The 27,908-nt window shown below is 39.5% G+C and overlaps 1 protein-coding gene across 1 annotated transcript; it reads right to left on the minus strand.

The window, feature by feature from the left end:
* Nucleotides 1–3,329: 3,329 nt before the first annotated feature.
* sim1a (SIM bHLH transcription factor 1a) lies at nt 3,330–27,658 on the minus strand. Its single transcript, XM_067602506.1, has 12 exons — nt 27,571–27,658; nt 26,911–27,369; nt 21,430–21,512; nt 19,934–20,023; nt 19,740–19,848; nt 19,555–19,640; nt 18,237–18,436; nt 17,887–17,993; nt 17,342–17,489; nt 11,573–11,738; nt 7,839–8,250; nt 3,330–7,431 (listed from the first exon to the last, which is right to left on the minus strand). The coding sequence occupies exons 2-12, from the start codon at nt 27,083–27,085 to the stop codon at nt 6,713–6,715; spliced, it is 2,295 nt and encodes a 764-aa protein (XP_067458607.1). The 5' UTR covers nt 27,086–27,369; nt 27,571–27,658; the 3' UTR covers nt 3,330–6,712.
* Between the last annotated feature and the right edge of the window lie 250 nt (nt 27,659–27,908).

Genomic DNA, 27,908 nt, shown 5'->3' on the forward strand with positions numbered 1-27,908 from the left:
TCACGGGGAGGTCTGTAGATTATCACACTAAAGGGGACACTGTTTCTGGAAAGCAACAGAGAAGCCTTTAAGGGACAACTAATAGGAGGCATTTAGTATTATTAGTTTGAGTTTTAGTTTCAGTCTTAATATTTCTGGCCGTAATATTTCATATTTTTTATGGTGACGATAAGGTGCAAATCACAGCAACATTAGACAAAATATCCCTGACATGCTTTCCAATTAGCTAACGTGGCTCCTCGAATTTAATTCACCAAATGAGACATGCTCACTTACTCCAGCATCATTTTGAGGAGGTGACAATTCATCATGACACAAAGCATGTCAACTGTCAAACATGTAGAAATAATTAAGTAACAGTAACAGTTGAACAGAACAGCTGCTCCAATCATATAGATCATATATCTAATGCAGCGTCTTGCCATCACAGAATGTGACTAATAGAAATAACACAAATAGTTAGAATCATAGAATAGTTAATTATGAAAATCCTTTTGGTTTATGAAGACAGTTATAAAGTTCTAAGAGTGTTTCCATGATTCATTCATGACTCAAATTCTACACACATGTAAATATGTTTATTTTATTTATAAATATGATGATGTTAGAGCAGATGTTGGTGCATTCCTGCTTCCACATGTACTGTAGTTTGATTAATCTACCGTGTTACAATCAATATCAACAACACCAACATCAACTGGCCAATCAGTACACAGAAGCATTATTAGCTAAATGAAAAGCATCTTGTCTTGCTTGTGACGCTTGTGAAAAGCATCTTGTGTTATGTAGGGGTAATGTTAGGTCAGATCAGTTGACGTCAGCTCTGACCCTCCATTCTCCTCCTCGACCCAGGCCTGCAAACACAAGTGAGATGAAAAAGGTGACAGTTTTGATTGACACTGTTTTTTCCTCGACACTTCTCTCCTTCTCTCTGCGGCGCTTGAGGACATCTGGCAGGGAAACCCCACTGACCTCATCATGTGGTGTTGTGTTGTTCACCAGTGCCCATAACAACCATATAGTCCATAAAGAATAACCATAACGACAGAAAAAGTAGTTAAGCCAGAGTAGCCGCCATGTGTTCCTGGGAGCGAGTGTGATACAATTAGTGTTTTTCTGTAGTGAGGTGTGACGTCAACCCTTACATTGGAGATGGTTTGAACATGGATGTATTAAAGACCCCTCCAATTAAAGTCAAGTTTTTGACCTTGTTGACATGTCCATGTGGTGTTTTTCATATGCTACAAGACATATCAGGAGCAAAGAAGCTGTCAACACCATGGCTGAGCATTTCTACTTTGATACTGCAGTGTACTAAGGACAGTCTCAAAAACACAGATTCAGTCAGGCAGGATTTCCTACGTCACAAATCTAAGGAACCAGTCATTTATAATTAAAGATAATTATATGCAGAGTCTACCTCCTCAGGTTTTCACCAACAGCTGATTCCGATCTGCATGGAAGAGTAATAACCTGTCAAGTTGAAAATCCAAGTCGGACATATTGCTGTTGAGCTAATTTTCCATCAGGAGAAAAACACAACAGTTCCTTATCTCCCGATTAACATTCAGTCAGATCAGATCTATTTTGTCATCCAGTGAGTGAACACTGACCAGAAAGAGTGATGGAATGGCTTGCCTGGTCATTTGCCTGGACACGGGCCAGTCTGTTAGCTCGGCTAACTGCTGTCATGTTATCTGCACACTTACTCACGATAAGAGTCCTTAACACTCTTTACACCATAACCAGGAGCCAGAGAAGCCGCAGCACTGCTCTGTGACTCCATGAATATATTTGCATATTTATAGATTATGGAATTTCTAATGAGGGAGAAGGAATAGATGTCATTTTAAGGATTTTAAAGTGGTGATTATACTAAACCATATCAGACACACTGCAAATTTGTCCCAGTGGCCACTTGTGGTACTGCAAGTACAGTCCCAAAAAGCATTCCCTCCATAGACATCTGTAAAACTGTTGACACGACACCTCAAACTGCAAGCACAGTAAATTATTACTGGTTGTATCATACATTTTTAAACTATGAAAAACCTTTTCTGAATAATTTCGAGTAAAATTAATTTATGTTCACAGTTAATATTCTCATAAAAATACATTGAGATTGAGCATCAATCAAATCAGTGAAGTGCAGAGCTCTTAGTAAAATTGTAAAGACAACATGATCAATTTTAAAGTATCAAGTATATATTTTATACAGTGTACCAGCATCAGGCAAGGGAATAATACAGTGGGTGTGACTTTACATTTGTTTTTTATTAAGCCACTCCCCCTGAAAATGTCTTTGTATTTCCTGGTCGAATACATAATCTCAGATGTAAACAGCACTACCAGCACCAGATTTTTTTTCATAATACCAGGCTCATATCAGCAACACATTGTACTGGCCTAACCCTATAACCTTTCTAGGCTGCCTTGCTGTTGACACTGCTTCTTGCTGCCCTGCTGGTTTCTTAGCAACATGTTTGTACCTAATGGGCAGAGTTATATCAGCCTCGATGGCAGTGAGTGAAAAACCTGCTGGAGAGGACAGACGCTGCTAAAAGAAGTGCTAAAGTGTGGAATAACTAGCAGTATGAAAGGCTTTTAATATGGAGGTAAGAGGGAGCCTCCGAGGCTGAGGCCTGGGAAGAGTTCAGCAGCAGAGCAGACTGAGATGACTAAAGCAAACAGTAAATGTCCATCAGGCTGGAGAGAAGACAGGGCCACATCTCTGACCCCCACACACCACAGAAATCTTCAGGCTTAATGGGAGATTCTGCCATATCGATTTCCATCAGCGCTCTTTATTTGCCAGTGCAGCCACACCTAACCTGTGCAAATTTTAGTGTGCTTTCAGCCTGACAAAAAAATAAAGTGGAAATCTAAAATTCATCAAATTGAGTCCCAACCAGACTGCTGTATTGGAAATATGTAGAGCTGCTGTTTCTTGCAAAAGAAGTGCATGTGAATTTCTTGTTTTCATATGAGAAAAATTCACTTTCACATTTAAAAGTATATTTCATGTGTTAATGTATTGTGATTTGTCAAAAAAAGTGAATTTTTCATGTGAAATGGTGTTCCCCATTTCATAAACAAAAATGTGTTTGATATAAAAAGCATGTATGAAATTCATGGGAAATGTTGAAAAAATTTCAAGTGATGACGTGAGGAACTGATGTTTTCAAGTGTGATGTCTTACATTTATTATGTGAATTAATTACACCTGAAATACCTCAAATGCATGTTGTTTGATTGTACTATTTGAAACATTAGACGTCTTAAACAAACACATGACCCATCTCTGCAAAATGATTTTTATTTTGTCTTCTTTTAGAATTTGCCTCAGTCAAAAACACACTCAATATACAAGCACTTAGACTGGATTTGATTGCAGCTATATTTCAAAATCATAAAGAAACATTTACTCAATAAATACAGTTTTGCCCATGTGCTTAAATGTGGTGGGATTTTCCTTTTCTGAGCATATTTACAGGACACCATAAATAACTTTAAGAGATGGAGCACATTTCAGCCTTTGACAAAACAAAACAAAATCCAAACTTGTATAAATATAGGTTCATCTAAGGACTGAAGAGGACATAAAGAAGAAAATCCAAGAGAAAAATTAAATCCTGTTGTACAAACATGCCCACATAACAATAATTAGCATTTGCTTCAGGGATCCATCATAATGAATGCAATTAAGCTGTCTTACCCGGCATTCTAACAGGTCAAATTGCATATGGTGACAAGTGTCAGTCTTCCTGCGATCACTCAGAAATGATTACAACACCTATCAGGATGTAAAAAGTACAGTCTGTCAGTTCCTATGAGAAAACGCTTCTAATGAACAGAATGTTGTAGAAAATATATTAGGTCCTTTTGTTATCCTGTCAATCATCATTTCCCCTCCACCATGATCACTGAACATGTTCTGAAGCAGCAGACATCATGTGCCACCCATTAAAATATTTCCAACAATCCAATTAGTATCCATGGTTCTCACTGTACAATCATATTAACCATGTACGCATGAGAGTCATGAATGTAACTGTGTTTGTCTTTACTGAATGTACTTTCCTGCAAGATACCAAAACAGAGAGATAAGAAAACATCAGAAGAATGGCTTTGCATATTAGTTTGTGAAGTTTCAAATGTCATACTCTTCATTTCACTGTAAGAGGTTTCATCTGCATCACTACAAAGTGCACCACACCCGACCCTGTCATTTCACCTCATCCAAATGCATTGAAAAACAAGGAGACCTCTCCACAAAAACTCCATCTCTTATAGTGCAAAAGGTTACACAGCTCAGTAAAACCAAAAGTGATGGAATAGTTGGACACCTGGAAGAGAGGCAGTCAGGGATGGATGTTAAAGCAGACCTGCAGCCATTTTCTACTCTGACCTGTTTTCCAGATTTTTCCATCATACTGATTGATCAAAATTCACTTGAGTGTGACTTGTAGTGTGTTTTGCTTTCCCTGTTGTAGCCCTGAAATTCAACTGACCAATGGACACTCTGAAAATCAAACCAATAAACACTCAGTCTATGATAAGACGCTGGCAGAAAAAGGATGTGCTGTACTGTACAGTTTTACTGCTGTTTTAAATGTTTTTCTCGATCACTTTCTGTTTTCTGTTTGCCTGAGAGCTGTAACAGCAGTCATGAAGAGATGCTGGTCAAACGTACATCTGTCTAACTACTAGTGTCATATCATTAGGTATCTTTCCATCAACATTTTTTATGTACATTTTGAGTTTTCACATAAACACTTTTTGCACACTTTTTCCAATGTGGAGAGATGACTAAAATGTTTCCAGCAACATTTTCGTATTCTTCTTCTAAACCTCTTTTTTCTGTGAAGTGTGCTCATACGAGTGGTCCAACTTGTTGTAATTTGCTCGTTTCAGCCTGATGAATGTCACCTGTTCATGAGGGTGTGAAAGTTCTAATCAACACACCTAAAATTGCCATATAAGGCTCTGTTTGTAGGCAAGTTTCATTCACAAAATGTTCCCAAAGAGTAAAAAGAAGAATTTCACACTGCAGAACTTCATGTCCTTTTGTCAGAAATCAGACAAAAAAAATGACAAGTTTATTGTTGTCAGTAGCCTAGTTGAAATGTTAATAGAAAAGAGGTCAATGACATGTTATCAGAGCAGCGCTGTATGTGACGTTAATTGTTTAAAAAAATGTCTTTCTAATGCAAAGTCCTCCATGACTAATATGAGAGGTGGTCATGTGACAGTCACAGAGATATAAGAGGAGAGAATATTATAGCCTACAGTAGGAGATGTTACAGCAGCAGCAGCAGTAGCGAGTGCTCCATCTGTGTGTCTACACAGGAGGCGTTCAGGTACAGTGTTGAGTGTAGGTACCCACGTTTTGGAAGTGCAATACAGTCCAATACACAATGACTGAGTGCGTAAAACTGAGGAAAATAGACTTGAAGCCTGAAAATATACTTTGAGTCATGGTTACGTACATATAGCGTGCATGACACACACGCTGTTACATGGGCTGTGTTGACAGCTGTATTAATTAACATGTATACTCATGCTGAAAAACACAGCTGAGAAGCTTTCAGTGCAGACACAGTGTAAGCCAGCTGTTTACAACTACTACTGAAATGTAGAAGCTTCTGTGCTGAAATATGACAATAAAAATCATCATACCTAAAAAATATCTCAGTAAATTGGCAACCATGGTGACGATGACATGGTGAACAGATATCATATTTCAGCTTATTAAGGCATTAAGATTTCAGGTCAAACTAGTGTGTTTAGCCCCGTGAAGAAAGTCAGACTGTCTGTTCATGAGTTGTATGACAGGTCACTTAAGACGTGACATTAAGAACGAATATATTCATATGAGTGGTTCTTGCATGATGCTCATTGTATTTGCATGTTGCTGCTGACCATCCTGACATGTTTCTGCTCTGCCAGGAAGAATGAAACATAAAGAATTCAAATGGAAGCTGACATAAAGAATACACAGTACAGGTCTTTAAGGGTTCACTCGGTTCTTAGTACTCAAGACCATGTCGGGTTGAGGTCCAAAATATGTTAAATTTAATCAGATGTGTGTAAATATATCTAATACCTAAGTGGTTCCAAGCAGACTTTCTATCAGCTACTCCTGACTCTCTGGTTAACTGATGGAGCATCATGCTGCTACCAGTGTCTTTCTATTTGGGTCTGTTTGGGTCAACCACATTTCAGAACAGATCTAATTTTCCTTGGGGCTATTCAGATCAGGTCTGACTATTTTTTGGATCGGGTCTCACTTCTTTGAAAATGAATCTATGAATTGGTCCAATTCAGATCAGTCCAAATTTTGGATCTGTGAAGAACTCTACTACACAATGCATGTGGACAGAGTTACAGAGACAAATATATAATCAAAGTCATATAAATGTAGTCTGTGGCATGTTGTGGTTCTCTCAACAATATTCACTTGGCACTCGCTCAGAGAAACATGCAGTGATTAGCATATTCTTTTGCCGACTTTGTAAAAACTGAAGTTTGAGAAGGATGGATGTGTAGCTGAACTGCAGCTCTGTACCGAAGCAACAAATGAGACTCTAATCACAATTGATCAGTATGATGGAAAAATAAGCTAAGAGGATCCAGAATGACATGGCGACATGTTATACAGGGCTAACCAGCTCAGGCTTTGTGACTCCAGTCCCAGTATGTTACATGACTGTTAGCTGCCATTAGTGATAATGACAGAGGTGCCTTTGTGTCCGGGGGTCTGTTCTGCCGGTATGCGGAGGTGAGGGGTCATATCGTAGTGGGTGGGGCCGGTGCTGGTAGAGGTGCAGTAACCCCGGAGGCTCTCTGGGTCATAGAGGTGCTCCAGAGCGTAGCCTGTCAGGGAGTAGGCTGTATGCTTGTCCAAGTAGGGCCGCGGGTGGGTGTGGGCGGGGTAGAGGGCGGGGGCTGGGGTGGGGGGAGCCGAGCATGTGCCCGGCCGACTGAAAGGGTGGTGTAAAGGCAAAGACAGTGGGGACAGGTCTGTCTGGAGGTAGTCTTTGGGTTTGTGGAGGCGCTCAGACCCTGGACTGCTGAGCCTGGATAGGGGGGCGGGGCTAGGCGCAGGGCTGATCACCTGACTCAAACCTCGACACACCACGGTCTGTAGCGGCAGGGGCCCTTGAGTGTACTCAGGAGTAAAGCACAGACCAGGGCCCTTAGGCAGTCCATTGGCTGGCCCCAGAGGGCCATCTGGAGGACCCTTGCGCAGCTGAAGTCGACTTTCTTCCTCCTTTATCATCTGCTGTGTGGCTCGGATCAGTGTCTCAATTTTGCTGGGTTCCTGCGGGCTGGAGCGGTAGTGGTCGGCTCGGTATCGATCCCCTGAGTCACTGGCTGAGCCAGCATCTGGAGAGCTGACCACACTGTCCTCGTCCCAGTGGCCCCGGCCTGCAGGACACACAATGACACCAGTCAGTGCAGAGAAAACTATTAATTAATTAATATTAATACTAAACATTAATACTATGTCTGTCTGCCTTCGCTCCCATAGGTTTCTAAAAATTTTGGCAGGAAAAAAGAGAAAACAGGCTAAAAGCTCATGCTAATATTACATGGCACTACAGATGCTCATAATGCATTAAGTGTAAGTGTTAATTGACTGCCATGGATTGAGGCAACATTACCAGTCAACAGCTCCAGTCTTAAAAGAAGCATCTTGAATGAAGCTTTCAGAGGTAGAAAAATACTGGCTCTGAAAACTAGCTGCAGGCAGGTTCAGTCTAAAACTACCAAGACATAAACTCCCCATAAGGGTCGGTATCTGCACTAGATGTGGCCCAGGTGTTAGTCCTCACCATTGTAGCTGTGGATGGCTGTGATGTGTGGCATGCTGCTCTCATAGCCCTCGTGGTTCTCCAAGGAGCCCTTACTTAAGGGCAGGATGGACCGGGTGCTACCCCACCATGTGTCCCTGCCTGGAGGAGGTGCTCCTAGAAAATACCGCCCTGCCTCACATCGACCCCTCTCACAGCTCTGACCATGAGCATGCGTGTGGAGGTGTGCATGGCTGTCGCTGGTGGTGTGATGCTGCTCTTCAGACAGACTGTAGCAGAGTGGGCGATTATCAGTGAACTGCTTGTACACACACGAGGCATCCAGGCCTTCACTCTGCTCCATCAGCAGAGGGGAGGCTGAGCCAGTGAGGGGGCTGCCCCCCCAGGGACTGTCCTGGTCCGACTCTGACCGCTCTGTCTGGAAACTAGAATACTGTAGCATGAAAGACAAAAAAAAAAAAGAAGAGACAATAAAGAGCCTTTAAATGAGGTGGCACAGCCTCTGGGAGCCATACTTGAGATCCTCAGCTTCAGTCAATAGTGACAATGAAAAGATGACCACATTTCTGAATGTTTGACATTTACATCTTATTAACCGCAGGCAGAGGCAAACCAAGCCGCTAAATGTGAGCATCTCTGTTTAGTTTTTCTCTGTTTAGTTTTTTAGGTATATATGGATCATATAAAAAGACAATAAATAAAAAAAAAAATAGGGTGCAGTTCAGAGTCTCAGATCTTCGGGAACTCTGGTTTTTGATTCAAATCATACAGTAAGTCAGCTTCTCCAGCAGCATCAGGGCAACAATCTGTGCCAGCCACATTTCAGCAGAGCAATGTACTCCATAAAAATAATATAATATATTTCTTAGTCAAAAAATAAAGAATAGTTAACAAACATGATGAATCTGCATTTAGAATAACCTCAGTCAATGAATGTATGTCTCTCATCACACGACCAAAACAGATTAATTAAAGTTCCTCTGTGACACTTATATTTGTAACAAAGGTTTAAAAAAACATTTTCTGGAGTAAAACATTTTCTGTGAAAAAATTAAAAATTTTGTTCATGCACACTAATAGAAGAGCATTTGGGGAAGACCCCACTCACATATTTCAGACCATTCTACTGGACCAAATCATGTTTCCATAAAGAGTCATGAAGACTGGCTTGCATGTGCTAATATGGCATATATATCTGAAATTTTGCCTTTGAGTTTTTCAGCAGAGATAAGTAATTTTTCAATTTTTGCATGCTGTAGGTGTAATTTACTCCTTCAATTGAAAATGCTTAAAATGTCATAATTGAAGAAACATCACTGTTTGAGAATCTGAAATCAATTCTGATTAATTCAAAGGATTTTACAGAATCTTTATAAGCAAAGCAAAGTCCAATTAAATAAGCCAGTATTCCTGATCTAAAATGGGGAATCTGGATTAAGAGCAGTAGAGGACCACAAAGAAATGGTACTGGGAGTGTTTAGATATTTCCCAACGTCTCTCCAAACCAAGAGTGTATTGTATCTAATTGTATCATTGATTGAGGACTTTAGTTGATTGGTATTGTAAATTAATGGAAGCATTTTCAGTGGTCTCGGATGACATGTGAAGGACTCCAAGCCAATCCATAGAGAATCATGTCTCTTCAAGAGGCAGCTAATCATATTTTTGATTTGAGCTGACCAGTAGTAACATTGTAAATCAGACAGGGATGTCCCTACTAACTCCCTTGGCTTGATGAGCTTGGAAAATTTCACTTTTTGTTACTCCAGATATCATGCGAGATATGGGTATTTAATGACATAAAAAAGGAATTTGTTTGATAGCATGGGAGATGCAGGAAAAAATAGGCAAGGAAATATATTCATCTTTGTGACATTAATTCTTTGGGTCATCCATCCTGCTAAATCCTCCTTGATTTATTTTGTTAGTGGAGCATAGTTTGAATGAATGTATGAAATAAATTGTTAAAATCTGGAATTATGAAGATGATATATGAAAAGGAGATTTCAGTGGTAAATCCAATGGAATGTTGAAAGGAAGTGCCAAGATTTATCTAAGTTAATTTTATAACCAGAAAGATTGCTGAATATGGCAATTAATATAAGACCACAGGAACTTTTGTAAGTACAAAAGAATATTGTCAGTGTACAGTATAAAGAAATGCAATGATGTTAATCCCCCAGCTTTATTCCAGAAATGTCATGATTACTCCTGACAGACTCAGTTCCTGCAGCCTCTGTGTACTGAAAATCTCTCAGACAACAGGCCATTTGTATCGACTCAGGCAGAGGGGTCACAGTATAATGACTTTATTACATTAATAAAATTAGTACCCTGGTTAAATTTTTCTAAAACTGCAAATAAAGAGAACCACTCCACGTGGTCAAACGCCTTTTCAGCATCCAATGAAACAATCAAGGCAGGGTTTATAAGTATTAAGGTAATGTATTATGTTAAGAGCCCTGCAACCATTATCTGTATCTAATCTTTTTGACGCAGTGGCCACAGATGAAATTCCAAGTCATGTGACACACTTGGGTCCAGAGAGGTTTTTTCCTCATACACAGTCATTACAACAGAAACACCTGTAAAACAATTAACACATACACTGCAAAAATACTATTTGTATTATTGCAATTTGAGTGATAAAGTCTGACAAACATTTAAAAGTTAAGAGCCATTTCAATATATTTTTTTCATTTGTTTCATATCTCTAATGCGCAAGTGAAAAATGCAGAAGCCTGAGGAACTTTTTTGGTTAATGTGGATAAGCAATAAGCAACTTTAGTTGGAATGAATGTTGCACTATCTTAAAACAAATTATCGATTTCTTTTTATTAACACTCATTATCTTATTTTCGTAGGTCTGGCCTTCTTTTCTATTGGTATTTATCGGTAATTGCTGAGATCTGGAAATTACTAAAAAGAAACCTTGGACATGAGAAAGAAACATAAGAAACTGTAGTTGTGCAAGCACACAGTTTTCCTGAGCAATGAAGGATTATTACCAACATTTCTGGTGTGCTCTATTTTGTTTTTACCACCAAATAAAATTGATCCATCCATTCCCTGCTGCTTGTCTGAGTACAGGTCCCAGTAGTCCAGACATTTTTCTTCATAGTCACATCCTCCAGCTCAAACTAAGGAATCCTGAGGTGTGCCCAGACCAGATGGGATATATAATCCCTCCAGTGGATTTTGTGTCCACCCAGGGGTCCAGGAGACATTCTAATCAGATGTCAAAACTACCTCAACTGACTCCTTTCAATGTGATAGAGCAGCCATTCTACTTCCAGATGTCTCCTCATCCTGTCCCTCAAGGGAGAGTGAATGAAAACCGTTCCAGCTGCTTGTATCCATGATCTCATTCTTTAGGTCATTGTTTAAATAAAGTGGTTTAGATAATTGTTGGTTTCTTTGCAACCTGTCTGACTGCTCGTGTTTTTTTTTTCCCACCCCATCGTATTCTGTAGCAATTTCTTGTTCCCAGATCTCAGCACTTAACTTGGTGAGTACAACGTAACTGAAAGACATGACCAGAAGAGAACCTGAGGAACCACTGTATGCATCAAAATGAACACCTGAATGAGCAAGAACATTAAGAGTCATGAGTTGACTTCTTACCAGGAAATGCTACCTTAATATGAAGCTCCCATGAGATTGAGACTGCTGTACTAAATATTAAAGTGTTAGTGTCACTTATGTTTGTGTGATTTGGAGCTCAGTGACATTCCAGTAAGACATTCAGTCCTCACCTGTGTGTAGGGCGAGAGTCTAGCTTTGGTTTTGGGCCGGGATAATCTGCTCTTGGGGGTTCTGCAGTTCTCTGTCAGGCTGCTGGCTGTGCTGCTGCTGTAGGGAAAAGAGGCCTTGGTCGTGACCTGGTCCAGAGAAAGCTGGAGGCCTTTATACTCCGTCTCCCTAAAGACACAAGCATACATTCCATGTGGTGTATTCGCAGCAATGTTGTAGATATTTTGCATTTGCATGTCATAGATTTAATACGGAACATAATTTCACTGGGAGAGATCCCAGTCCTCTGGAAAGGAAAGCAGTGGTTCCCAAATTGGGTCCAAAACAAGTTGTAAATTACTTGCACCAAGCTGTGCAACAAAAGAAGTATGCCTATACTATTTGAATCTGGGGTTACAGTACGTAACCAACATTGTGTCCATTACTCCCACCCACATTAGCTTTGGGCCAATAGAAACTCTGATATGATTGTGGCACATCACATCAATTTGTCACAAATCACTCAACTTCACGCAGGGTGCAACAAATTGTTCCTGCTGCTGCTAAGCCCAAACTAGCTAAAATGAGAAAATATGATGGCAGTTATATCAAGTTTGTTTTTACTGAAAACAGTGACGGGAGACCAAAATGCATCATGTGTCTTCAGTTGCTAGCAAACAAAGCCATGAAGCCAGCCAAGCTAAAACAACATCTGATTACAAAGTACCCAGAATATGAGGGCAAAACAAAAGAATTTTTCGTTCACAAGAGCGAGGAATACACCCACCAAAAAACACGGATGGTGGCCCTGGCCACTACTTCAGAGAAAGCACAGAGGGCTTCTTATTTGGTGACTCAACGGATTGTTAAAAGTAAGAAGAAACAGAAAGCTGTACCTCTCTCAAATGACACCATGAGGAGGAGAACTGAAGAACTCTCGGATGACATTCAGTCACAGCTACAGGATAGATTGTGTTCCTGTGAGCAATTTTCTATTCAGTTGGACGAATCAACAGACATTGCCAGTGTGGCTCAGTTGATTGTTTCGGTTTGCTATCCATGGGAGGGGAATATTTTGGAGGAGTTTCTGTTCTGCAAAGAGGTGCCTGGAGGACAATGTGTCAGTATAAATACTGTCAAGTTGAATCTAAATGCAATTTGAATAAAATGATCCTCTGGTCAAAAGTATATAAATGGTATTAACATGATTCAAATTGAAACGTGTTTCTGTTAATCACTATGAAACGGTCTGAATATTTAGGTTGAAAAGTTTTAGAATAGTTCCAATGGCACGTAAGAATACAAATAGTAGTAAGTATATACTTAATCAGTGTTACAATTATGAGGGGGTCCTTGGAAAAAATTCTGTTCTGTAAGGGGTCCCTGGTTTCAAAAAGTTTGAGAACCCCTGTATTAAAGAACACAAACAGCACATGTGTACCTGCGTGTTTGGTTTTTCTGTCGGTGCAAAAAGCCATTAACATCTGTTTAGCAATTAGAGCCTCATCATGGTGCTGAGAGGGCCAGCATGTGCAGGGAGATGTGTGTTTGTGTGTGAGAGCATGAATGTTTGGAGGGATGGGGTGTGCTAAGAGGGCTGGAACGGCTGTTGGGATGCTTGTTTTACCAGAAGGATTGCAGCAAGGCCTTCAACAAACACTCTACAGAGGGAAAGCTGTCCAATCAAATACACAGGGAGATTAAAGGCTATGTCTGGCTAAATCAGGCCCGTAGGAGAAGCTTGGACGTCTCTCTACTGGGAAATGGGAATTGATTTCTCACTAAAGTGCTCCACGGATCTTGCCATGGATGATGAATCAAGTTTGAGACGACAGAAAACCTGGACAGGGTTTACTTGAGACAAATAGTGATCCATCCTCCCGTCTCTACACAAACACATACAACACACACAAATTCATATATACAAGCAGAAGCATTTCACAGGATTTGCAATCAGTTACAGATGCAGAGTCCTAAAACATTGTATTTATCATGTACTGTCACTGTTATTAAAACGTTGGCAGACCAGTATTTATAACTTGCCTTTGTTAGCCATGTTGGCATTTTGTCAAATGTCAAATCACTCCAGCGTGGAGTTTTACATAGATGTATTTAAAATGTCATGGTTGATTAAGGTGAACTTTACACACATTTGTAAGCATTAACTCAACAGCTGCCTTATATTCTTTGTATTTCATTGATGGCTATTGTCATCTATTGTATTTTTATCTTATGAATACTGATATACAGACGGATGACCAATTAAAGGTTAAACTTGAATAGAGGTGTAGAGAAACATAACAAATACAGATACTGACATGAGGGCTCAATGAATGGTTTGATGAGTATGAAAATGATGTGCATCATATGCCATGGCCTTCACAGTCACCAGATCTCAACCCAGCTGAACACTTATGTCAGACTCTGGAGTGACGTGACAGCTCTCTCCACCATCCTCATCAAAACAATCTATGATGAGGAGCACTGAAGCTGTTCTGGAGTCTACTAACACACTTGATTTATCTTCAATTTGTCACCTATCTGTATGCGGTTGATGCTAGAGTAATTCAGTACCCTATTTACACTTCAACTATTACTACTTGACTATTGACTACATAAACAGCATCACAGCAATATACACTAGAGTCATTTATATAAGACACCTGCTGAATACACATTGGGGTTACATGCTGGTAATTGAGATCCAGATATTTCCTGGGAATTCTGAAGGCAAAGGCCAAAACATCCATGTGTAAATGGACTGTTGCTATAGAGTAAAAACAGAAAGGGATATGGAAGAAGAAAGTTGTGAGTGCTCACTTTGCTTATTTGTGAATTCAATGAACTAGCACTCTAAAGGACCAGAGGTAACGACTAGAGTCCAGACCTTTCTTTGTTTTGTCCATGCATACGTGGAGTAATTTTAGCTCACTAAATGTGTCAAAATGTAGATACATCAATGAAAGTCTTTGTATGGGGCAGCAATGTTGTGTTAAAGGATTTCAACAGAGTGTTGGTGTGTATGTGTAAGACAGCAGAGAAACGAGTTTGCTCTGAGCCCGAGTAGAGCGCAGCAGGACTTATCAAACCAACAGCGTAACTGTTGTGAGAGACAGACAAGTAAAACATATGGTAACGTGCTTTTGCTGTAGACATGCTTTTATTCAAAGCATTGCAAAATCACTGTCAGGTTGTTGTAGCAGTGGCAGGTCCACAGGCCCGGGACAGCAGGTGCAGAGGTTATCAGAGCTGAACACACAGTGGGAGTTCACATGCAGGTGAAGTGCCCTTATCACCTATGTTATCCACGGCTGTATACACTAAAGCTACCGGGCAAGCCAACTCTGCTCTTGATAACAACACTTGACAAAAGCTTACCTCCTGACTACCTCAAACTGTCTGTCTTTTGTTCTACGTATGACACAAAAAGGGAGCCTATTGTCTCATTTCCAACATCACAGTGTGGCTCGGAGCATGCAGTGCTTATTGCATCTCAAAAAGATTTACAAAAGCAGAGCAAGGAGAAAGGGAGAGAAATAAGCTTGATTCCTGTCACAGCAAGCTGGAGCCCATAAACGCTCATCAAGTTTACAGCCTATTAATTAAAAGGCCATAAACACAAAGCCATTATGGATTTGATGTAGGAGGTAGAGGAAATGTGTGTCAAGCTGTTCTCTGCCTATGCATGCAGCCAGCCGCGCCTGCTTAATGGAGGGTTTAATAGGCTTTATTCATTCGTGTACATCTGTGAAATACACACATCAGGGGTAATAAAATAATGGGATAACAGGCAAGTAAATGGTGTCCCTCACTCACTTATAAGAGTATGACTCATAGCAGGTAGAGTCTCTGCCATGATTATAGTTTGATTTTATTGGAAAGTAGTGAAAAGTAACAGCTTTAATGAGGATTTTAGAGGCAACCTAGTGCTGTTAGACTGTTTGTGTAGGATAAAGGTCGACAAATGCAATCCCAGCCCTTTCTCTGTTTATAAGGTCTGCAGGCAGAGCTGCCAGTCTTAGATAAACTCTACCAGGTGACTGACGCCGCCACGGCGAGGCCGCCGCAGGTAGCAGCCAACACATGAGCACACTTGGCAAACTTTGCAACAAAGGGCTCAGACAAGCTGACATAACTGGCATACAAGAAAGCCGATACAGTGATAGAACAGGAATGTCTCCTACCATCAAAGGTAGAAAGAACAGGAAAGTTCTGGTGTTCCTTAAAGAAATCAGATTCACATTTCCTTTGTCTCTAACTCTCTAACCCCAACAATAAAGACAAAAAAAGAGAATATGACTTAAACTTTCTTCATTGCCAGATTCTGCAAACCAGGCTTCAACAAACACATGTCATATTGCCAATTAACCTTCAGTTAATTGCTTCACAGCAACTGTTTGCGTAAATCTCAAGTACCAATACTCATTATCTTATCAAAGCAGAGAATGACAGCACAACAGAGATCACAGCTACACTTCTCTGCCCTGGAGACGTCACGCCAAACCATCTGACTGACACCTGCCAGCTGTCTTCCAATCTATATGTATCACCACAGATCTTTAAAGTAGTAATCCATAACATTTTCATAGACATAAATGTTTGGTTTTTTTTGCTTCTTTGTATCAATAAATGATATACAATTCAATTGATTCAACCTTTAGTGTATTTGTACAGGGTTTTTACATCTGTTTGCAGTTTGGATTAAAAAGAGGAAAACTCAAGCATAAGCACTTGAATTCCTGGAATGTGTCTATGAGTTACTGTGGTCTGGATGATCAGCAGTGGGTGTTACATTAGCAATCATCCATCCATAAATTCCCTAAACCACTTGGGGTACGTCAGCAGTCTTTATTTGTTTTTGAAATGTGCAGTTACACCCTGTCTACACCGTCTACACTGGACATGTTTCAGACATGTTTTTGAGTTGTCCACCTGCTGGAATTGACATCCATTTTAACCAATGTATATATTTCTACACCTGCCGCTCATACTTCATTTGTGTCTAACATGTGTTGCCTAAAGCATACACTTTCAAGAGGTCGTTTTTTTAATTTTAATTTTTTTTAATGCTGGTGTTATTTTGTATTTTTCTTACTGTGAACAAATCCACTGAAAAAACTAAACCCAACAATGTGTTCAGTCTGTCTCTCAATACTCTCTGACTTCCCTATCCTGTCTGTCAACCCCAAATACAAGACATAAATCTGAGTGGGTCACAAATATATACTTTCACTTTTTCCACTTTCATGTTTGTATTCTATCAAGACACTTTTGTATAATTTACTAGTCAAAGTCAAATATATTATTATAGTTTTTGAAACACTGAATTACCACAGATGGATTTTGGAGATGAACACTATCACAAAGTGGTAATTATGGTAACTTTTTTATGACATGAAAGCACCATTAGCTACACAGCAGAAGTAAAAACAACATCTCTAGCCAGTTCGCATTTTACTGATGATACTGCTACTTGTGTCACAAACTGGCAGTTAGTATAACTATCATTTGCAGTATTACTATGGCTGACAGTTAAAGTCATTGAAATATAGCAATAAACCAAAAGGAAAACATGTCTGTCACACTTCTGACCACACTGTTTGATTAATATATGATCTTTGGGAAATTAAGTTCAATGACATCACAGCACTGACCACTTAACATCAAGACACAAACATAACAGTTTGTTTCAAGTCAACCTTTTGGATCTCTGTTTGGTGGTCAGATTCATCAGCGTATTGATAACATAAAGGTAACCCTGGTAGCATTTAGGAGTAGAGAAGGATACTCACGTGAGAACATAGTTAACACTGACGATGCAGTGAGGTCTGGAGGAACGGCTGTTGTGTACTATGGTTGCATAACTCTGAACCCAGACCCAGCCACCATGTTTGGCCAAGAATCGGTAGTACTTAGTGGTGACCTGACCTTTCACCAGCACTACAAGACCGAGAGATGGGGAAACAATAAAAGCAAATGATTACTGGGAGAAAGAACATGTAAAACAAATGAAGCATATACTAAATTACATTATCAATTCAAAACTATAGCAGCAACTTACAGCGAAAGAAGATTTTAAATTTGGACATAACATAACATACATTAGCATGGCATAACATGGCATGACATTACATGACAACATTACATAAAATACCATAACATAACATGACAAAAATTAAGATTACATAATATAACATAGCATAACATGACATGATGTAGTAACATAGCATAACATATCCTGTTGTACTGTGTGTGTGTGTGTGTGTGTGTGTGTGTGTGTGTGTGTGTGTGTGTGGAGAGAGAGAGTTTGTAGGAAGTTAAAACAAACCTAACTCACACAAGTGATGTGCACAGCGCAGGTGGAAGGAGTCACAGCTGTGAACATGATGATAGAGAGTCTTCTCAATTAGATCCTGAGGCTCATAGCCTGTCAGCTCTGCAACCCTGAGCAACACACACACACACACACACACACACACACACATTCTCAGTGGTCATTAAGCCATCCCATACTTACACATAAACAAGCACACACGCACACACATACAAAACCACACACAAAATACTGCATGTACAGAGTAAATATGTGGAATAACTCACACCCATACAAACACATACTGCGCTGCATATAAATGCATATGAACTGTGTCCAGGTGAATACAGAACAGTGTGTCATACACAACGTACCGTGAGTCGAGGAAGATGAGCTTCATGTCCAGGCTGGCTCTGAACATGAACATGTTGCTGTGCAGTTTGATCTCAGTCACTGCACTGGGTGGTAAAGAGTGACCAACGGCCACCAGCCCGACGTTCTGATAGCAGCCGTCAAACGGAGACATGTCCAGGCTGTACTGACGGATCTTCAGGTAGCCACTACAGTGAATCACCTGGGCCAAGAGTTCAAAGATGGACATGGACAGTGTGAAGACACATCCTTTTATTTTCTAATACCCTATTGAGGGTGATGGGGTCAGGAGAAGTCAGGTAAACATGTCTGGTGGAGTCAAATATGCCTCATATTTGTGACACATTGCCAATTGTGTCACTTTGGCCAAAATATTCTGGTTGTGACTTTTAGACAGTGTGAGATACATTTTCTTGTCACTCTTTGACAATGGAATTTGAGCAGTGTATGTCAGTGCATGTAATGTAAGTTCTAGAATTTTCAACCACATCACACGGCTTCATCAATAGATGGAACAGCTGAACCTTTAAGCCCACATGGATAAGAAGTCCTATAAGTGCTTTGAATAATGGAAAGCTTGAACAGCTACATGTCCATGACAACTGAGCAAACTCAATCTGGTGCTGAAGATGATATAGCCTTTGTGATACAATTGAAGTCTCCAGAATAGACAAGTAAGTGGACCATGAATTGAGAATTGAGTTTGGCAACTATTACCGCTTGCATGGTAAAGAATCAAGTTCCATTTTCTGTTGTGTCTGTGGTCCTAGTCAGCAACACTTTAATCCAGAACAACATACTGACCAGACTGACATGATATTAGCCATGGATATTCAATGTCCCCAGAGGATAACTCATAAGGATTTGGGTGACCCCCAACCTTTCAGCTAGTGCCACCATTAGGCTAAAAATTCCACTTTTGTAGAAGAAATATAACAGATCAAAACCCTTGTTGCCATGAAATTTAATCACAATGCTAGCAACATCAAGACAAAATTTAAACTTTGTACACAACATTGCACATAATCTAATAAACAGATAGTTGAAATTTGCTGAGCAGATTCATGCTTGCTGAAGATGAACCCTTTGAATTTTGATGTTCCCATGAACTTAAACACTTTAACTACTTCTGCTAAGGTCAAGTTCAATCATCAGAAATCTATTTGTAAAACACACCAAAAAAATCACATTTGAGACCAATGTTTCTTGTAAACGGCTACTCTGATGATGAAGAATACTATAAGGCTTCTGATATTGACTTTTATGTTGTTGTTGTTGTTTTTTGATTTATTGCTCTGACTTGACATTCTGACTCCCCACCTTGTAACCTCCACAGGTGAGACCAGCGTTTCTTTTAGCAAGGACACATTTCATTCTCAGAAAGAAGGAGCGTTCCATCTCATATTCTGCAAAGAAAAACAGACAAAAAAATTATTTACTTCTGCTGTTAGATGATTCCATGTCATACGTCAAATACAGCACAACATATGTGGGTCACTGATTACCTTGGACGAAGTGTGAATGGTACGGCTGGTGTGCAGTGAGGACAGCTGTCATTTCATCGTGGTCTGCTGGATGGATGTATTCATAAATGCTGTTTCCCGTCAACTCTACCTGTTGAAATGAACATTCATCTCAGCACTGTGACACATCAGGCCCAACATACCAGAACAGGTCACATGAAGTTTGTCAAACCAACCTGTGACAGGCCCAAGTGGACTGAGGCCGTCTCTGATATGTACATTATTTTCCCGTCTGGAGCAACCACAAAAATGAAGCCGTCTAATGTCTGAAACAAACAAAGAAGTTACAATAATAAATATCAACAACAGGCCAAAATGATTGGCCTTGCAATAAATTATGTAATACCACTGTCTTTAGTGCACTCCAATGGACAGTGTGTGTATATGCACTATTAGTGTCTCATTATTATGACTGTATATAATTAGACTATAAATAAATGTGCAGATCTACTGTAAGAGCAGACATTGATTGATTGGTGTCAACATCAACTCAGGAAATAATAACCAATGTTGCATGTGCTTTTAAAAGAACAATATAATTATACACTCAGCTGCCAGTTTATTAGGTCCAATTCACTAAAACTAATGCAGACTAATACAACAGCCTTGCGGTAAATCCTACGTTCATAAAGGTTTGAATGCTCCGTTTTTGTTGAAACTGTTTTAGGGAGCTGTTGATTCAAGTCTCATTTAAGGTTGTAGTTTGTGCTGCTCTTGAATTATGTTGAAAAGTGTTTCAGAATTTGTCCATCCATTCATTTCAATGAAATCTGAACATCATGACCTTTATGAGGGTGGGATTTATTGCAGGTCTGTTGTGTTGCACTGCATTCATTTTAGCTAGCTATACTTGATGAACTAACTGTGTGTAAGTGTACAAGTGAGTGTGTAGGTATACATTTATTACTAGCGGCCTATTTGTATTGTTAATTGATAAGAAAAATGAAAAATGATAATGATGCTAATAATAATGATCACAAGGAACCGTGCTGATAATAAAAATTCTCAATGTCTTAAGTCATTCATTATTTAACAAGCAGGTTATTTTCATAGCTGCTAGCTTGTAGCTCTGTTTGGATAGGTCTGCCTAGCTAACTTGTAGCCATGCTCTGTTGTCCTGCTAGCACTGGATAGTATACAGTCCTGTTTGTCCAACCAGTAGACCTGCTTAATCATTCTAAACCCTTGTAGGCCATCCTGTCACCCTATTTGGCTTCTCTGTTCGACAGCTTGTAGCTCTGTGGTCCTCTTTTGCTACTCTGCAACTCTGACGAGCCTGTGGAACTGATTGGCTATCAAAAAGCTCTGTTTGGCTCCTTCTGTGCCTGTCTGAGCAGTACTAGCCAGCCTGTAGCCATGCAGCCCTGCTCCATTGTGTTGTTGCTGATGTGAGAGGGGCTGCAGGACAGACTGAGGCTCTGTGCGTGACCAGGAATGTGTTCAGCTCATTTCACTCTTCAAGCACAAGAATGAAGGCAGCAGGAGGCAGACGGCAGCAGCCACTAAGCCACACATACTGTCTACCTATGGCTGAATAATAATAATAATAATAATAATAATAATAATAATAATAAACAGTTGACATGACATTATGACATCTCAAACAGTAATTTGCAAAAATGTCTGCCATTGCTTTTGAGGTGTGAATATTAATAACAGCAGTAATGAGTACCTGTAAGAGGTGGGAGCCTAATTCCTGGCTGACCCCATCCAGAGAACTGCTGCGGCTCACATGACCCCAGGACTCCCCGAGGCCTGGTAAACAAATCACACACATGAAGCAAAAATATATTAATAATTAAATGAAAGCTATTTTCATTTTACATTAGGAGCAGAAGGGAGATAATACGTTTAAAACCTTGTGCTTTAGACCAAGAGGATGTAATCCTCCAAACTTCATTCTCATACAAACATCATTCATTTATAGGTGCATTATTATTAGAAGTGAAAAGGCTTTAATTGCAGTAAGTGTGAGAACAAATAACGGTAACAATAATGTCTGTGTCACTTAAGCTGGTTTTAAACAGTCTTATCTCTACAGGCTGTTTTATTCCTCTATCCTTCAGCACACGTTAGTTAGTGAATAGCCTTTCATTATAAAGACTGTATGCACACATGTCACTGCATTATATGATCAGAAAAAAAAGAAATATGCCGACAACACTGAAAATATAGGACTGAATGAGAGTATTTACTTCAATAAACTACAACTGTTCACACATCAGTATCTGCAGCGAACATTTTCGGTGAATTGAAGGGTTCAGTGGTTTACAGTCAGGACTGTAAGGGATCATTAAACTGCAACATTCACCATCCTAAGTCTAAAATCAACACAGTGAAAACTCCTACAATGTGTTAAGCTTCCGGCCTGCAGCTCTAAAAATACACCAAAGCTAAAAATAGACTCGGAGTGAACTGATTTCTATATCGAATTCTCATCATGGTAAATGTTGTAGCGAGGAAATATTTTCATAAACCCTTCACAACAGTCGTAAAAATAACACGTCGGATCGCATGAGGCACAAAACCCAAAGCGGACAGAGCAAACAGCAGAGTGTGCAGCAGCGCTGCGCATTGAAATGCAAATCCCGCTCTGCAGAGTAAACAGGCGGCATGCAGGGATCACAGCGCTGCGCCGCATCCATTCACTGTTTGCACTAAACACACAATCACACCACTCCCCAAAAAATACCCACAGCTTCAAAAAAGAAAAAAAAATCACTGGCTTCCACTTCATATTAAAGATACATAAAGATGAAGAAGAGCATTTGAATAGTGATTGAAGCAGAGTGATGAAATGAGCGCGTGGATCTCTTCTTCGTGGCTCCTCAGTCAAACACTGAACTCAGGAGGTTTGATCGTGTCGTCTATTCATGTTTCAGTTTGTCCTTCTGATTTCAAACTTTAATTTAAAGATAAAATATTTACAAACAACTTTTTCTACAACACATATTACATAGAATAATAACTCTGAATTGCTAGAAGGAGATAAAGAAGTGAAGTTAATTAGCGAAAGACGAACTGTAATATTATTTACAGAAGATATTATTATTTACATGCTCAGCTGATTCTACAAACGAAATAAAACTATCAACTGAAAAAGCTACAAAATGACGCATTTGCAGTAAGAAATATGGCGACAAAACAAGAGAGAAGAGTAGAAAGGCAGCACGTGCTTCACAGTAATGACGCGCTTCAATAAGCACGTGCTGATACTGTGCCTGTATGATGTGATTATTGTGTGTGTGGCAGCATGAATAAAGCAGATGCGGTTGAGTGTGAATCGTGTGTGGCATTTGAATCAGTGTGATCCAAACAGCTCAGCTCACTTCAGCTGATCAACACAGCTGGACGTCACTGTCAGGTTAGACTCAAGACTTGATGTCAAAAATGATTTTAATGTTATTCTATGTATTTATTATTGGTTTTTTTTATAATATACATAAACTTTAGTTTTTTATTTTATTGTATTTTTTAATTATTCGAGCAGCGCATCTCACAGTGTTGGACTGAGATTCCTGATAAACAGACGTGTGAGCCGCATCAGCAGTTATGAGGAAACGAGCTGTAAAGCTTTCCTTCCCGGTTAGTTTCACGTCAGTACAGACAGCGCTGTGAGTGTTAGTATGAGTGTTATGTGTTATGTATTATGTGTGTGTTGTATTCATACCTGTATGTTTCTGTGAAAACAAATCACCCTCGAGACAATAAAGACTATATCTAATATCCGCACTCACAACAAGAGAAATGAAGCAGCTTTTTCCCTCCTCTCATCTCTTTAATAATCTTATGACCCATCAGATTTATAAGTTTGTGAACCAAAAAATATATATATATTTCAAATATTACAAAACCAATAGGCCTATATCTTATATCAAAGTATTATGAAATATTAAAAATAAAACCAGAAATCGCCAGAAATTCATTAAAGGCCTCGTGTTTAAATATATAAATATTTAAATATTTAGAAAGCAAACACAATGAATTTTGTGTTTGATAAATATGTTTGATAAATTCCACATTCAATAATTTTGATTTCGATCGCAATGATTAAAATAATTCATCACTCAAACATTTATTGATTTAATGAGCAGAAGCAGAACTGGAAGCTCTGATGGCAAATAAACAAATTCATCTGCAGACTCAGAACCAGACCTGAAACTGATCACACAGCGTCGCCTCAAGCGTCATGTTTCATCAACATCATCATCATCTAACAACAACAATAATAATAATAATAATAATAATAATAATAATAATAATAATAATAATAATAATAGGGCTATATCGGATTAATAATCACAATAATAATCTCTAGTCTACATTTCGGGGAGCAGCGCGTGCAGTCACAGTTCTGTTTGCAGTTTGAAGTGTTTAAAATGTGACTCAGCCAATCAGAGCTGAGCAAATGAAATTCCGCGTGCGCAATAATAAACAACACAGTACAGTAAAAAAGTCACAGGCATAAGAACTAAATATGTATAAATAAATATTACACATCACATTAAACTGTTGAGTCCACGCGGATGAAAAATCTTTAAACTGCCAGAAAAGACAACGGAGCTGAAAACACCGGATGTGCTGAGGATCACGGGATGCGGTAGAAAGGCCCGGGAAAAGACACTAAGTGTAAACAACATTATAAATTATTATTTATTTTAATTGATTATTTTGCTCCTCATAACTTGCTTTGCTACAGCTTAGTTATGACTGAGCAGTGTTTTGTTTCAAGCTATAAATAAACTATAACATGAATTGTTTTAGAAAAAAAATTATATGTATTTTTATATGTATTTTTTATTGCTGTTTAAATCTCTTTCAGAGCTTCGGTGGAGAGAATTCATCAAGATATTTGTGGTGTGGGGTGTCATGTAATTTAAGCCAGTATGGACAACATGGCTGAGGTCAAAGGTCATGCTTCTGACCACTCTGAGTGCCATAAATAAAAGAGACCCCCCCACCAACCCCCCGAAGTCACAAAAAAAAAAAGAGAGAGAGAGAGAAGAAATGCTTTGTTGCACCCCTAAAACTAAGAGCAGGTTTTGCTTTTCTTCTCCCCACTTATGCAAAATCACTAAAGCCCTCTCAGATGGGCTCCTTCATGACTAAATCATCACATGTGGCTGCTGCTGAGTGTATATGTGGGTCCTTGGAGTGAAAAGGTGTGAGCAGCCTCAGTGAAGAGGTCCAGCCTTTAAAACAGCAGCAGTGATTTAATGGAGAAAACACAACACGCCTGGAAAGGACAGAGGAGTAAAAAGCCTGCAGGCTGCGTGAGGAAGATTGTCCCTTTACATTATTCACAGAGCTTCCCAACATGTGTACGTTACCACACATGTGAAGCAGCACCGTATGACAGCCAGACATCTCGCACTCATGCAGGAAATGCAGAATATAGATGACTGCTGTTACTGAGGACTGATACAGTCCACTGAAAGCACAATGTATAACAACTGATTTGGTATATTCGTGCAAAATACAGTCATGTGCATCAACATCTCTCTGCAACTTTATGAAGCTTTAACATGAAATATATATTGACAATGTGAGCTGAGCCTCCAGCCTTTCATCCTTCCTTCTCATCTCACAACAAATATTTCAAGCTCATGTTGTAGTTTTTTTTGGGATTTCCTGGTTAAATAATAAACATATTCTTTAACCAATCACTATTTTGTTTTATGCAACATTTACAGCATAATTGATCATAATAATTTTCTCTCACTTTTTAGTCGTAGGATCCATATAATCATTTTAGAATAATTCAATCATTTGGATTCTTCTCAGCTGATTGTCCAGTATAATAACATTTATTTATGCAACATATTATATGTAGTTCAAACATTTTTGTCTTCTCTTCTCCTCTAAGATGATTTTTATGTAATTTTAATAAAAAGATTTAATCAGCAATATAACCTAAACTAGATAACAACAGCCTGAATGCGCACTAACACACGGATCACTGTCAGATAATGTCAGGCTTCTTCTCTCCAGTCTGCTGCTTTTATTCAGTGACTGAAGAGTATTTGAATATATGTAAGTAAAGTATAAAGTGTAATATTCCTGCAGATCTGTTCAAAGCGCGCGCACACACACACATACACTGTTAAAGCTCTACTTTCACTGTGTTTGCTGCTCTGCTGTTCTAGATCTCTTTTGCAGCACGTGAATCCATTGATGGAAATGATCAATATTAGCTGGATTTATCCGCGCGGCTCTCAGAGTGTAAAAACACAGTTTTCCCTCCAGGTTCTTTGTCTCTCCACCTTCCCTTCACAACAGCCTCCTTTACTGTTACAAGGAGCTCCATATGTTGAGGGATCAGACGTGCAGATCATACTAATATCCGCGGCTCTGCAGCAGTCACGCAGGATGGAGGCTCATCACAGCTAATCTGCTGGCAGGGGCCGCCAGGGGCCCCGGAGAGAAACCACATCACTGACAGGGACAGACAGGAGGCTTCCGCTGCTGACTCCACACACTCATTCACTCAATATTCATTCCGCACAAATGTCATTTTCACTGATCATATCAAGAATATTTGACTGTGTTTTAACGTCAAAGCGATGAGGAAGATGAATATTATGTGATGAAGGCAGATGCGACACAGCGACTGAAACTATGTAAATAAATGATTTGAAATGTGCGCACTAGTCTCCCTTTCCTTTATTTTACGGTCAATTTATTTTCAGTTTTTATATAATAAACTGTGAGAATAACAACTAATAACACGCACGCGATAATAAGACGAGAAAATCTTTTATACGGGAAATGAAGCCGATTTTATTTTTCGCGGTAAATCAGTCAAATATTTGAAAACGCGGTTTAAGAGATTTTTCGCTCTTTTAAATGTATGAAAAAAAAACTTGAAGTTTTAAATTTCTACCCAGGAAATCAAATTTAATTTGCAAAAAAGGAAAACTAAAATTAAAATAGCTTTGTAAATTTAAATATTAATATTATTTTTTAAAAAAAATTGAATTATTAAAAAATCTGAAAGGAAAAATCTAACCGGTTAATAATAATAATAATATTAATAATAGTAACAACAACAATAAAATAATAATAATAGTATAGCATTGTGATAATGATGAATTATGATGAACTTATTTGCTGGCGTATATTATCAGACTATCTTCATCAGTGTGAATCTCACCTTCAGGAAAGACTATTCTCATTTTCAGGTAGCTTGTTGTGAGTCGGATGATGGAGGCTTTATCCAGCTGGGAGGTGATGGCGGAGGGCAGCGGCAACAGTTTGGCCAGTTCATAAAACTCACTGTTCTCCTTTTCCCGCCGAGTCCGGGCAGCATTTTTAGATTTCTCCTTCATGTTGTCTGTTGTTGTCCGGCCGCGGTCAGTCAGTGCAGGTGTCTCATCGCCTCCTCATGGACATGGAAGCAGCGTGTGTGTGTCTCCTCTGCTCGGCCTAAAATCCACAACTGCAGGAAAACATTCCCATATTTCCAGGCGGCTGTGACGCGCAGGACGCGGCTGGATCCTGGATTTGTGGGGGTTTAGCTGCTGTTTCCAGCCCATTAAAGGGCTCCCCGCACAGCCGGACCCATCATACCTGATGTTACAGGAAACTATGGAACCGCTGGAGACATTCGGCCCTATAGGATGAAAAATGAACCGGACAGAGTTTGATTTATATTCTAGTTTGGTGAAGGCATCACCGCGTCTGCCTATAAAAAAACATATTGATTCGCTAGCTAACATAAAACTAAAACACTTGTTTGAATCTTTCAAAAGAAATGTAGCGGCTGTAATTAATTCACATTTAACTACAAATCTCTATTTGCTTCTTTGCTTACCTCAGCGCAGATACAAGCGACAGTGAGCTAAACTAAAGCCTGTTGGGCTTGAAAGTGTCAAGACAGAATCTCCAAAAAGCCCCGCATATCTTCCACCCTGAGATTTCACAGCAGCGCATCCAGACCCCTCAATGCCGCAGGCTAGACCCGCCCACACGAGCCAACTCTGCTCCTATTGGACGATCGGATACTCCGTCTATGTACCCATTGGATACCCTGTACAATGACGAGCTCCCTGAGGAACGGGGATTGGCTGGTGAAAATGTTCACCTCTGGCCCAAACTGGATTGAAAAATCCCACAAACCCGTCACTCCGTTTACTTATAGAGAAAGCTCCT

This window comes from Thunnus thynnus, chromosome 10, assembly GCF_963924715.1.
Source record: "Thunnus thynnus chromosome 10, fThuThy2.1, whole genome shotgun sequence".
Taxonomy (NCBI): domain Eukaryota; kingdom Metazoa; phylum Chordata; class Actinopteri; order Scombriformes; family Scombridae; genus Thunnus; species Thunnus thynnus.

What these genes read in the sequence shown, in the direction of transcription:
- sim1a (XM_067602506.1), bottom strand. Translation starts at nt 27,085, where the DNA reads ATGAAGGAGAAATCTAAAAATGCTGCCCGGACTCGGCGGGAAAAGGAG. An exon ending in TAGGCTCCCACCTCTTACAG is followed by an intron (nt 20,024 to 21,429) that starts GTACTCATTACT and finishes TGTTTGTTTCAG; the next exon opens with ACATTAGACGGCTTCATTTT. An exon ending in TCACCTGTGGAGGTTACAAG is followed by an intron (nt 18,437 to 19,554) that starts GTGGGGAGTCAG and finishes CTCTTGGCCCAG; the next exon opens with GTGATTCACTGTAGTGGCTA.